The sequence below is a fragment of the Salvia miltiorrhiza genome, unplaced genomic scaffold, assembly GCF_028751815.1.
Source record: "Salvia miltiorrhiza cultivar Shanhuang (shh) unplaced genomic scaffold, IMPLAD_Smil_shh original_scaffold_293, whole genome shotgun sequence".
Taxonomy (NCBI): domain Eukaryota; kingdom Viridiplantae; phylum Streptophyta; class Magnoliopsida; order Lamiales; family Lamiaceae; genus Salvia; species Salvia miltiorrhiza.
The window spans coordinates 2,969-14,371 of record NW_026651522.1 but is presented as its reverse complement, the minus strand read 5'-3'; the positions used below and the strand labels follow the sequence as shown (position 1 = coordinate 14,371).

At 36.4% G+C, this 11,403-nt stretch overlaps 1 protein-coding gene across 1 annotated transcript; it reads left to right on the top strand.

Annotated features, from left to right (window-relative positions):
- Positions 1-6,646: 6,646 nt before the first annotated feature.
- On the top strand, positions 6,647-11,068 carry LOC131003900 (protein SUPPRESSOR OF MAX2 1). Its single transcript, XM_057930467.1, has 3 exons — positions 6,647-8,463; positions 8,755-9,046; positions 9,138-11,068. The coding sequence occupies exons 1-3, from the start codon at positions 7,235-7,237 to the stop codon at positions 10,740-10,742; spliced, it is 3,126 nt and encodes a 1,041-aa protein (XP_057786450.1). The 5' UTR covers positions 6,647-7,234; the 3' UTR covers positions 10,743-11,068.
- Positions 11,069-11,403: the final 335 nt, after the last annotated feature.

Here is an 11,403-nt window from a genome sequence, read left to right as displayed (position 1 = left end):
CAACAAATTCAATTACAAATACAAGTACAAATCTCACAAAATAAAATGAAATCTTGTTAAAGTATCTGCTGATACATGGTTGACATGCAACTTTGACAGAATAATATCAATGAACGACTTATCCCCCGAGAGGCAACAAAGTCCATCAATTTCTGCAGAACTTGGTACGACTTGTGATAAATGACAAATTTCATACGATCAGTGCCACACATATGTCCGAAGGATCTCTATTGTTCTAAGAATAGATGGTTACAATTAGTAGATTTGGACCATTCATTCTTATTGCTGACATAACAGATATTGGTGCAGATGGAACAAATTCGTACAATTTCCTTCCACATTTTCTACATTTAGATATTCATCTCATGGGTTAGCTTATATTGAGATTTTAAATTTTTTGAGATTTTGAGATAAATGAACATATCAATAAATTCTTTGAACATAACCAATATAACTGATGAACATATGAATCTATTTAATTTATTTAAAAAACACGCCACTTGTAGGGATTGAACCCCAGACCAACGCGCGTTCATAAAAATTAATTGACAAGTTCAAAGAATTTATTGATATGTTCATTTATCTCAAAATCTCAAAATATATATAAATCTCAATTCTTGTAGACCTAAAACCTTTTGAACTCTTATTTCATTGAATTTTGTATAAAATAAGAATGTTGATGGAGGCGATGAAGGAAATTGAAAAAGATGTCAACGGAGATAGAGAGACCAGGCGGTCCAGTGGGAGAATTAGGGCTTTAGAGCAATAGAGGCGCGATGGAAAAAATTTGGGTTTGAAAGAGAGAGCGATAACAATGCCCGTATTTCTTTTGTATGTAAAACAGAAAAGGGTGGGGGTAATTTATCCAAAATAGTTAAAATTGGCTATAATTTATTAAAATAATATTTGGATGGACAACTATTGATTTTTACTATTTTTAGTGGATATTTGCACCATTAATACTATAAAAAATAGTCAATAAATTTTAATTATTAAGACATTATTAAATTTGTTAGATGTTGTTCATCTATACTATATTAAAAAGGGAGTTTTCAATTTGAAATTGATTTCAAATTGATTTGGAGATGGCAATTTTGTAAATTATGAAGAAATTATAGTCATAATTTATGAAACATTCAAATAACTATATTAATAAAATTTTTGTTAATATCATTCCTTAATTATAGGGCTGCTACTACGTACCCATGATTAACTGTTCATTGTTTGTGGCCACAACCGTAAATTATTTTTATAAGGGGTGCTATTATATACTAATATTCCATTTGACATATTTTCAAGTAAATATATTATAATAAGACAAAAATCTATATATAATATAAAAGTGGAGTTTGTTTACCTCCAATTTTTCTCTCTCCTCATAAACTTTTCCTCCAAATTTTATATCTTCTTTTTTTTTAATTCTTTTTAAAAAAATCATTAATTTCTATTATAAAAATAGTGCTCAAAATCTATATATAATATAAAAGTGGAGTTTGTTTACCTCCAATTTTTCTCTCTCCTCATAAACTTTTCCTCCAAATTTTATATCTTTTTTTTTTAATTCTTTTTAAAAAAATCATTAATTTCTATTATAAAAATAGTGCTCAAAATGGATGTTAAATTAAAGATTGTGAAAAGATCTTTAATTTGATATAAAAATTATAAAAGTTAAATTTGAGATTATTATGTGATGATCGATTAAAATATTAAAATTAATTTTTGTTCGCTCTCATTTATCTATAATGTTGAATATCGTACTCTATTTTCATTGTATTTTCATTTATTGGTGACAAACATAAGCATATGTCATTTTTTTCCTTTTAAAAAAGTTTACATGATTTTTAATTATAATTATTTAAATTACAGTAATTTTTAATGCAATTAAGGGATGAGGAAATTTGTATTAATTTTAATATGAATTTGTAAATAAAATATTAAGTTATATATTTTAAAATTAGAATTTAAAATAATATATGATTTGGAATGTTACAAGCCAAAATTATTATATTAAATGACGACTATTAATTTAGTTATATTAATGTTATAGTGTAATCATAGTCCGTGCATCGCACGGGAGAGTGTACTAGTTAGGTTATATGTTTTAAATAAATTACTATTGGTAAACCATATCAAAATGTGGTAATAATCGGTATTTCAGTATAAAGTCGATGATTACTTCAATATACTGTAAAAATGTAATGTATTGACATTAAGTATGATATATCGAAACAAAAATACAATATATTGTATATTATTCATACTGAAATTAAAAATTAAAGTATATCGAAAATTTAGATAAAATAAACATGTGAAATTCCTCTATATTAAAGATAAATGTATGACTCCCTCAAAAGAAAAAAATGTATGAAAAATTTAATAAGATATACTTTTCCCACCCACCCCTATATCTAACAAAACTAAAAAAGCAATATGTAATCTTATTTATAAGAGCAATTTTTTTTAGGGATGACAATCTACCCGCGGGTAACGGATATCCGCGAAAATCCGAACCTATTAGGGTGGGTTTGGATACCATTTCATATCCACGGATAGTTTCGTGGTTGCAATTCACTATCAATTTAGTTCGTGGGTATGAGTTTGGATACTTACTATCCATACCCGCGAAACCCGTTTACCCGCGAAATATACCCGTCAATTACCCGTCAATTATTCGTGATTTACCCGTTAAATATCCACAAAAAAATTTCATAAAATATGGGCTTTGAATATATATTTTGAGATTATGGGCTAGCATAGTATATCTTAAAATAGACCCAAACAGAAATTGAACTAAGGCCCAAATTCTAATAGTCTAATTTAAATTTGAATTTTGTTGAGCAATTATAGAATTTTGTTGGTTTTTATATTTTAGTTGATGAATTTGAATTTAAACATTGTTCTTTGTGGATTTCAACATATGTATTTGAACTATGCTATTTGTGTTGATTTTTTTTTTCTATTAAAGTTGATGTAAATTTATATTTAAATTTTGTTTCGTGAGTATCCAGCGGATAGTAGGTGGCGGGTATCCGACGAATAGCGGGTGACGGATACTCGCCGAATAGCGGGTTCGTGGATACCTGACGTGTAGCGGGTATCCGCGGGTAGCGGGTTTGGATACCATTTGATATCCATGGATAGTTTTGTGGTTAAAAATCACCACTCATTTAGTTCGTGGGTATGTGTATGGTATGGATAATCACTATCCGTACCCATCGTACCCGATTGTGATCCCTAGTTTTTTTATTTGAAATTACAAGAGGTATTTGAATATAATCAATTATTCGACCCGCACACAAACGGGACCTCACCATCACCCAAACGGTGAGAAAATATCATCGCACATAGGCGAGAAAACGCTTTGCGTGTGCAACCTCAACATCAAATAATACCACACTGCACGCAGGCGGGGAATACAACACCACCTAAAGTGGGAAAATACCACCGCACACATGCGGGATTGAACCCAAGACCTTTAACAAAGGAGAGTCTTTGAGTGCCTCAATTTTACCATTAGAGCAATGCCTCGTTGGGTAATTATAGGAGCAGTTAAGCGTGTACGTTGTTTATAAGAGATATTTATAGTTTAAATGGTCAAATATTACAGGTAAAGTTTATAACTGGTTATTTTTTTTAGTTAAGTGATAACATAATTTTTACTTTATGTTAAGTTATAACATAAATTTTACTGTGTCCTAAAGTGGTATTAAAACAAAAGCGAGATAGATTTGTAAAATAAAATGAAATGAAATGAAATAATAGCTGCTGACCTATATAATTCAGAAATGGCTGTATTCTCAAAACGTTTTTCGAAATGTATTAGTAAAGTTAGGTAACATTAATTAAATTGAAGAATAGCGAAATTGTCATACACCGTTCACGTTTTGTTTTGAATTTACCTATTTTGTACTGCATTTTGAACTTTGTCACAAATATGTTTGTTTAATTGCTAATTAATTAAGTTGTACGAGTTAGTTGGTGGCTATTAGTCTTAGCTAGAAACTAAAATGTAGTTAAAGGCCGTGTTTTTACTTGAAGATAGAATTATTATATAAATAGGTTTCTATAAATTAATTTTAAACAATTTTGAGAAAGTCAGCTATATTAATTGTTCCAGACATTAATAATTGATAGCTTCTTAATGTTGATACAAACCACACATGCTCTATAGGACTAATTGATATTAAAGAAAATACATTGACTAAATATAAAAATAAAAATAAATCTTTAGGTGCACCATCTCAAAAAGCTATATCAATAAAGCATAAATGTATATTAATCTTCATAAATCACTCTTTATATTTGCTGCAGCTTTGATCAAACTTCAATTAATACATAAGTTAGATTCAATTGTTATTAAGTTTATAATTAATTATCTTTTACTAATCGTAGTGACTAGTGAGTCCTCCTTTACATTTATTTCTTACATTTAGCTTTCAGGCAAAGCATCAAATAGTTTGATGTTTCTTTAGAGGGTGTTTGGATGAGCTTATAAGCTCCTTCAAAGTATTTGGCAAAATAAGCTTAAAGAGCTTATAAGCTTCCTAAAAAATAAGTTCCTCTACCCCAACTTATTTTTTTTATAATCTCATATGCAACAATCATTTTACAAATATTTTTCAACTATAATTTATTATTTTAATCATATATCATTCAAGTTCATTATTCTTCGATTTTCTCTCTCTAGAAAAAAAAATTATCTCTCTACTTTATAAGCTCAATTATCCAAATATTTTAACAACTTATACGTTCTTAAAAATTATATCTTATAAACTCTTGAAACATCTTAAAAGTTTCAAGAGCTTATAAGCTTTTTAAAATAAGCTTAGCCAAACACCCTCTAAATTGGTCCGAGAGATCATTTTTGCTGCTAGAGTGAACATGCGTATTGATATTTTTCATTGCTTTAGATCGGCAAATCATCTCATTGCTCAATTTGCCAAAAACATTAACCAACCTATGATTCGGAAGAGGAATTTTCCTTTGTGGCTTATTAGTGACATTGTTAAGGATGATAATTCTTATATAAAATTATCATTTTCCCGTTTTAAAAAAAAGTTGCAATAACACTTCAATTATGAGATTCCATTAAAATATTAAAAGTTGTAGTATAATTTTAAGATACGCTAAATAATAATTTATCTCACACCCAAAGAAAATATTAATCTATCTCAGATTATCATATTATTTTTCTAAAATCTATATCAAATTATCGATTTTGACTAATTAATGCCCAAATTATGAAAGAGTACACAAATATATTTTCGTATAAATTATTGAGTATTTGGAAGTCGAAAGGAAATCGTCAAGAATTTGATGTAAATTGAAAAAATTGCATAAGCTTGTAATTAAATTTTGCGATTATGGAGAAAAATTTCAACTATGTTACTCAGTTTGTAAATTAAATAAAATAAAATTATGCAGGCATAGATGAGTATAATTTTCTGTATAGAGTATTAATTGATTAAAATCGAAAATTGAAGATAAATTTTAAAAGGTGGCAATAGTTTAGGATATAATTTGGCCTATTAACACTTGAGAATTTACTGTATTAGTAAAATATTAGTAGCGCGTAGCATCACGGACGGATTAATAGATGTGGGATTCCAGTTTCCCTATGACAGATGCGAACTAATCACAAAACAAAACAAGGGCTAAAAAGGCAGTCAATCTACAGTCTTGCTCATGCATGTTTAGATACACAAACTAACATTAACAAAAGCAAGAGAGAGAAAGACTAATCTTTACCACTTACCACTCATGAATCTCCTCATCTCCGCCAAAAAGTTTCATTTTTATTTATCTTTCTTTCCTCACCTTTTCATAATCTTTCACAAAATACTACTATAATATACTCAATTATTTTCTTTAAACACCACTCACTTCTTTTCAACATAAAAATGAAGAAGAAGTTATAAATTAGATAAAAATACTAGAACCATCTATCCTCATAAAATATTTTTAATTTACTATCTTCGTTAGTCCTCATAAAATATATTCAATCAATTTTTAATATGTTTTTCATTCAGATTAATATGAAACTCTTATTTCATCCATAACATATTCAATTATTTTATTAAAATTCGTGTCATTCAAAAATATACTTTAAAAAGAACGGAAGAAGTATTACTAGTATTTTTTTTTTATAAAAATGAATTATTAACCATCTTTAATATAACGGATAGAATATTAACTATATTACTTTCTCTGTCTATGCAAGAGCATAACTGCATATTCTATAACTAAACTAATTATATAACAGCAGGCAGACAAAAGATGAGGGCATATGAGTTTGTCACAGAGATATTTACAAATTTTGTTAATTAATGTAAATTGTGTATTTTATCCATAACCTTGAGTGTAATTACCGAAGTCCTTGAAATTGAGAGTAGTTCCAAGGCCCTAATTTCCACAAATTCCTTCTTCTTCATCCTCTTTTTTCCCAGCCCATTTAAATAAAACAAGAAAACAAACACTGCATGCTCTGTTTCTCTGACTCCTCTTACTTAAAACTTTTAGCACCTTTTGGCTTTTTATGCTGTTATTTAAATAGGAATATTGTACTGCATCTTTTATTTCTTTTCCTTTTTCTTGATTATTAGGTCACCCCACAAATAGGAGAAAAAAGTTTGATTAGAAAAATAATAAAAGCTTATTATGCCATCACCATCTGTTTTGTGTGTTTATGTGGGAGTTGAGGAAGGGATAATTTTGGGTGTATTGAATGAGAAAGAGAAGGGGGTGCCTCATTGCTCATATCATCAACCCCTTTTAGAGAGAGAGAGACTCTCTTAGTTTTAGAGAGAGAAAGGGAGAGAGGGGAGAGGGGGGGCGTTTGTGTGAAGGAGGGTGGTCCGATCTTTCCTTTTCGCTTTGAATTTGACACACAGCTTTTTAGTCTCACAAATTCGCGAACTAGTTCATAATACAGTGAGAAAAAGGAGAAAAAGAAAAGCTTTTCTAAGAGAGAGAGATCATATTCAAGAACCCAACAAAAAAAACGCAAAACTTCAATCAATCTCTCCAATTGTGTACAGAATCAAGATTCAATTTCTGGGTAGAATTTCAGATTTCCTACCTCAAAAGGCATCATTCATCTCTCAAAGCTCAGATTTTTTTGGCATTTTGCGTCAAATTATCATCTTTCAGATTCACATATCTCTGAAATTGGAAGCCAATTTTCGAATTCAAATAGAGAAGAAGAAGAAGAAGAAGAAGAAGAAGGAGGAGGAACATGAGAGCAGGTTTGAGCACTATTCAGCAGACCCTAACACCAGAGGCTGCCAGTGTTCTCAACCTCTCCATCGCAGAGGCGAGCCGCCGCAACCACGGCCAGACGACGCCGCTGCACGTGGCGGCGACGCTGTTGGCCTCTCCGTCTGGATTCTTGCGGCAGGCATGCATCCGCTCCCACCCGAATTCAAGCCACCCGCTCCAGTGCCGCGCGCTAGAGCTCTGTTTCAGCGTGGCTCTGGAGCGGCTGCCGACCGCCCAGAACATGGACGGCTCGGGGTTGGAGCCGCCGATCTCCAACGCCCTCATGGCGGCGCTGAAGCGAGCGCAGGCCCACCAGCGGCGCGGGTGCCCCGAGCAGCAGCAGCAGCCGCTGCTCGCCGTGAAGGTTGAGCTGGAGCAGCTGATTATATCCATTCTCGATGATCCCAGCGTGAGCCGCGTGATGAGGGAAGCCAGCTTCTCCAGCCCAGCCGTGAAGGCCGCCATCGAGCAGTCGTTGAACAGTTCCAGCGCTCATTCTCATCATCAGCATCACGTCGCTGCTGGGAATGTGAATTTCGGAGCAGGAATTGGACCTAGGCTGCTCCCGAATCCCGTTCAATTAACCGCTCCGGCGGTGGCGCAGCCCAATCGAAACGTCTACCTGAATCCGCGGCTGCAACAGGGCTGCGCCGGCCAGGATGGGACTCCGAAGGGGGAGGAATTGAAAAAGGTGTTGGAGATAATGTCAAGAAGCAGGAAAAGGAACCCGATTTTGGTGGGCGATTCGGAGCCGGAGGCGGTGGTGAAGGAATTGCTGAGGAAGATGGTGAACAAGGAATTTGGGGGTGATGGGAATTTGAAGAATGTTGAGGTTGTGTCAATGGAAAAGGGGCTTTTATCCGACAAGAATCAGATAGCATCGAAAATGGAGGAATTGGGAGGGGTGATCGAGGGTAGGATTAGGAGCGGAGGGGTGATTCTCGATTTGGGGGATTTGAAATGGCTGGTGGAGCAGCAACAGCAACAGCAGCAGGTGGTGTCGGAGACGGGGAGGGCCGCCGTGGCGGAGATGAAGAAGCTGCTGTCGAGATTCGGCGGTGAGAGCAATAAGCTCTGGTTGATTGGAACTGCGACTTGTGAGACTTATTTAAGATGCCAAGTTTATCATTCATCCATGGAGAATGATTGGGATCTGCAGGCTGTGCCTATTGCTTCCAGATCGCCTCTACCTGCTTTGTTTCCCAGGTATCTATATTTTCTGCTCTTTACATACTATATGCCTGCTTCGTTTCCATTTTAATTCAACGCTCTAGAGGATTTGGCATCTGTTGAATTATTCTCTATCACTAGTTCTGGGATTTCATCAATCTTCTGATGTATTGTATCAATCTTATGCACTCGAGATTAGTTCAAACGATTCTACTTGATCAAAGAATATCTCTCATTCCCTTTTTGTGTTTGTGTTTTTCATTTGGACATGAGTAAATACTACTCCATTCTTTGTTTTCATCGTCTAATCTGTGATGCGATATTTAGGCTTGGAACTGAGAGAATTTTGAGCAATCCGGTGGAGTCTTTGAATCCATTGAAGACCATTACGAGTCCTCTGCCTGCTCTAACAAAGTGCGTATTGGAAAACTCGGGCACTGCTCAAAGATCGTCCCTTTGCCCTAAATGTTCGGAGAATTATGAAAAGGAGCAGGCGAAACTCGCTGCTATTGAGAAATCATTCTCTGAGGCGAAACAAGACACGCAGCCGTCTCTGCCTGCGTGGTTGCAGAATGCTAAACTCAACACCGCTGATGCTAAAACAAAAGATGAATCACAGGTTGTTACTTACTATCACGTCTTTCTCGAAAACCAGTTACGTTTCAGTGCTATAATGTGTGGAGCTGATGAGTTCCGTATGTTATATACAGGGTAAGGATCAAGGTGTTCTTTCGAAGCAGAAGACGCAAGAGTTGCAGAAGAAATGGAGGGATACATGCTTGCATCTTCATCCGAATTTTCATCAGAATACTCGCCCGGATAGGACTGGTCCTCCAGCTCTATCTATGGCGAGCTTGTATAATCCGAACCCGCTCTCACGCTCACCTTTCCAGCCTAAGCTGCAGATGGCCAAACCCCTCGGAGCAGCTCTACAATTGAACACGAATCAAGCTCCTAGACAACCTGCAGAGCTCGTGAATAGCTCCCCGACAAGTCCAGTCCGAACAGATTTGAATCTTGGATGGAAAGGACCGGACAGTGTTCCTGAGAAAGTTGGTGAGGATCATGCTAAAGACTTATTGGGCTGCATCTCATCTGAACCACAGACCAAGTTGCTTGATAAATTCTCCAATGCTTTGGATGCCGATACATACAAGAAGCTGCTCAAGGGGCTCATGGAGAAAGCATGGTGGCAGGCTGAAGCAGCGTCTGCAGTGGCCTCAGCCATCACGCGGTGCAGACTGGGGAATGGGAAACGACGTGGTGCTGGATCGAGGGGTGACATTTGGTTGTTGTTCACGGGGCCCGACAGAGTTGGGAAGAAGAAGATGGCATCAGTGTTGGCGGAGCAAATGTTTGGGGTTAATCCTGTGATGATATGCCTAGGCAAACGACGGGATAATGAAGATTCCGACATGAACTTCCGTGGTAAGACAGCTATAGACCGAATTGCAGAGGCAGTTCGAAGAAACCCGTTTTTGGTGATCATGCTAGAGGACATTGATGAGGCGGATATGCTAGTGCGCGGGAGCATCAAGAGAGCGATTGAGAGAGGCAGGCTCACCGATTCCCATGGCCGTGAAGTCGGCCTAGGTAATGCCATATTCATTGTCACCGGAGATTGGTCTACAACGAATCCCGAAGCTGTAAGGGAAGGTCGATTCGTGGACGAGGAGAAGCTCGCGTCTGTAGCAGGTGGTGGCTGGCAATTGGGACTGATCGTAAGAGAAAAGAGCGGGAAACGCAGAGCTAATTGGTTGCAGGATGAAGATAGGCCATTGAAGCCAAGAAGGGAAATGGGCGCTGCCTTGTCGTTGGACCTTAATCTCGCAGCAGCATTTGTCGAGGACGAAAAAATGGACGGCTCAAACAATTCGAGTGACCTCACTATTGATCATGAAGATGAACTCGGCCTCTTAAATGGACACTTCTCCGTTACATCAGTGCCTCATGACCTCGTGAGCAATGTGGACGACGCCATAGTGTTCAAGCCCGTTAGCTCAGCCTTTGTCCGGAGAGAGATCAAGAAAACGATATCGGTGAAGTTCTCCATGGCCGTGGATGAGAAGGTGTCGATACAAGTGGAGGACGATGTGTTGGAGAAGATCTTAGGCGGGCTGTGGCACGACCGGAGCAGCCTAGAAGAATGGATGGAGAAAGTGGTTGCACCGAGTTTTGATCAGCTAAAGGCGCAGTTGCCCTCGGGCGGTGACCGGAGCAACTCTGTGGTTCGGCTAGTGGTGGAGTCGGACTCGGGCGATCGGGGCAAGAGGGACCGGAATGGCGACTGGCTGCCTAGCAGCATTCTGGTATGAGTGAGGAATGCCACTAGACGGGATTCAAATGATAATTTTGTTTGTATTGGGATCATATTTGTAAATATTGTTGCTACTCTTTGGCACATTATAGAGTAAAAAAGAAGAAGAGTAAAAGAGGAGAAAAAAGGCTACCGTTAAGAGTGAGATGTTGACAGCTTAACGAATCTCGATCGACACTCACTTTTTACATTTTCCTTTTTTTCTTTATTTTACCTTAGTATTTGTTAATTCCTTTTACTTTTACTGCCGAATATTAGCGTAAGAGTATTATTACATGGAATAGGAAGAAGATGAATAAAGATGAGGGTATTCCTCTTTGTCAATAGTTATATTTGAATTTTTGTGTTGGTTGTGTGATTCTTGGTTAAAAGATGGCTCGAGTTGAGGAGGAGTCGTAGTACTAATGGGCGGTCAAAAATGAACTTTTTGCTTTGATTATTTTTGGTAAAATGTGGGCCCAGATGGTGCAGAAAGGCTCTGCAGCAGTCACGTTTCTGCACGTGCAACGTGTCGCCACCCCAACTAAAGAATATCACGCGTTTTTACCAATTCGCCCCTCCGTCTCCAACTGGATCCAATGCTCCTTTTTGACTTGTCACCTTTGCAACCTCCTTTCAACTCCTTATTTATTTCAGATAACAAAGACTATATATTCTCC

Coding starts and splice junctions, on each gene's coding strand:
- LOC131003900 (XM_057930467.1), top strand. CDS start 7,235: ATGAGAGCAGGTTTGAGCACTATTCAGCAGACCCTAACACCAGAGGCT. Junction 8,464..8,754: donor CTACCTGCTTTGTTTCCCAG/GTATCTATATTT, acceptor TGCGATATTTAG/GCTTGGAACTGAGAGAATTT. Junction 9,047..9,137: donor AAACAAAAGATGAATCACAG/GTTGTTACTTAC, acceptor TGTTATATACAG/GGTAAGGATCAAGGTGTTCT.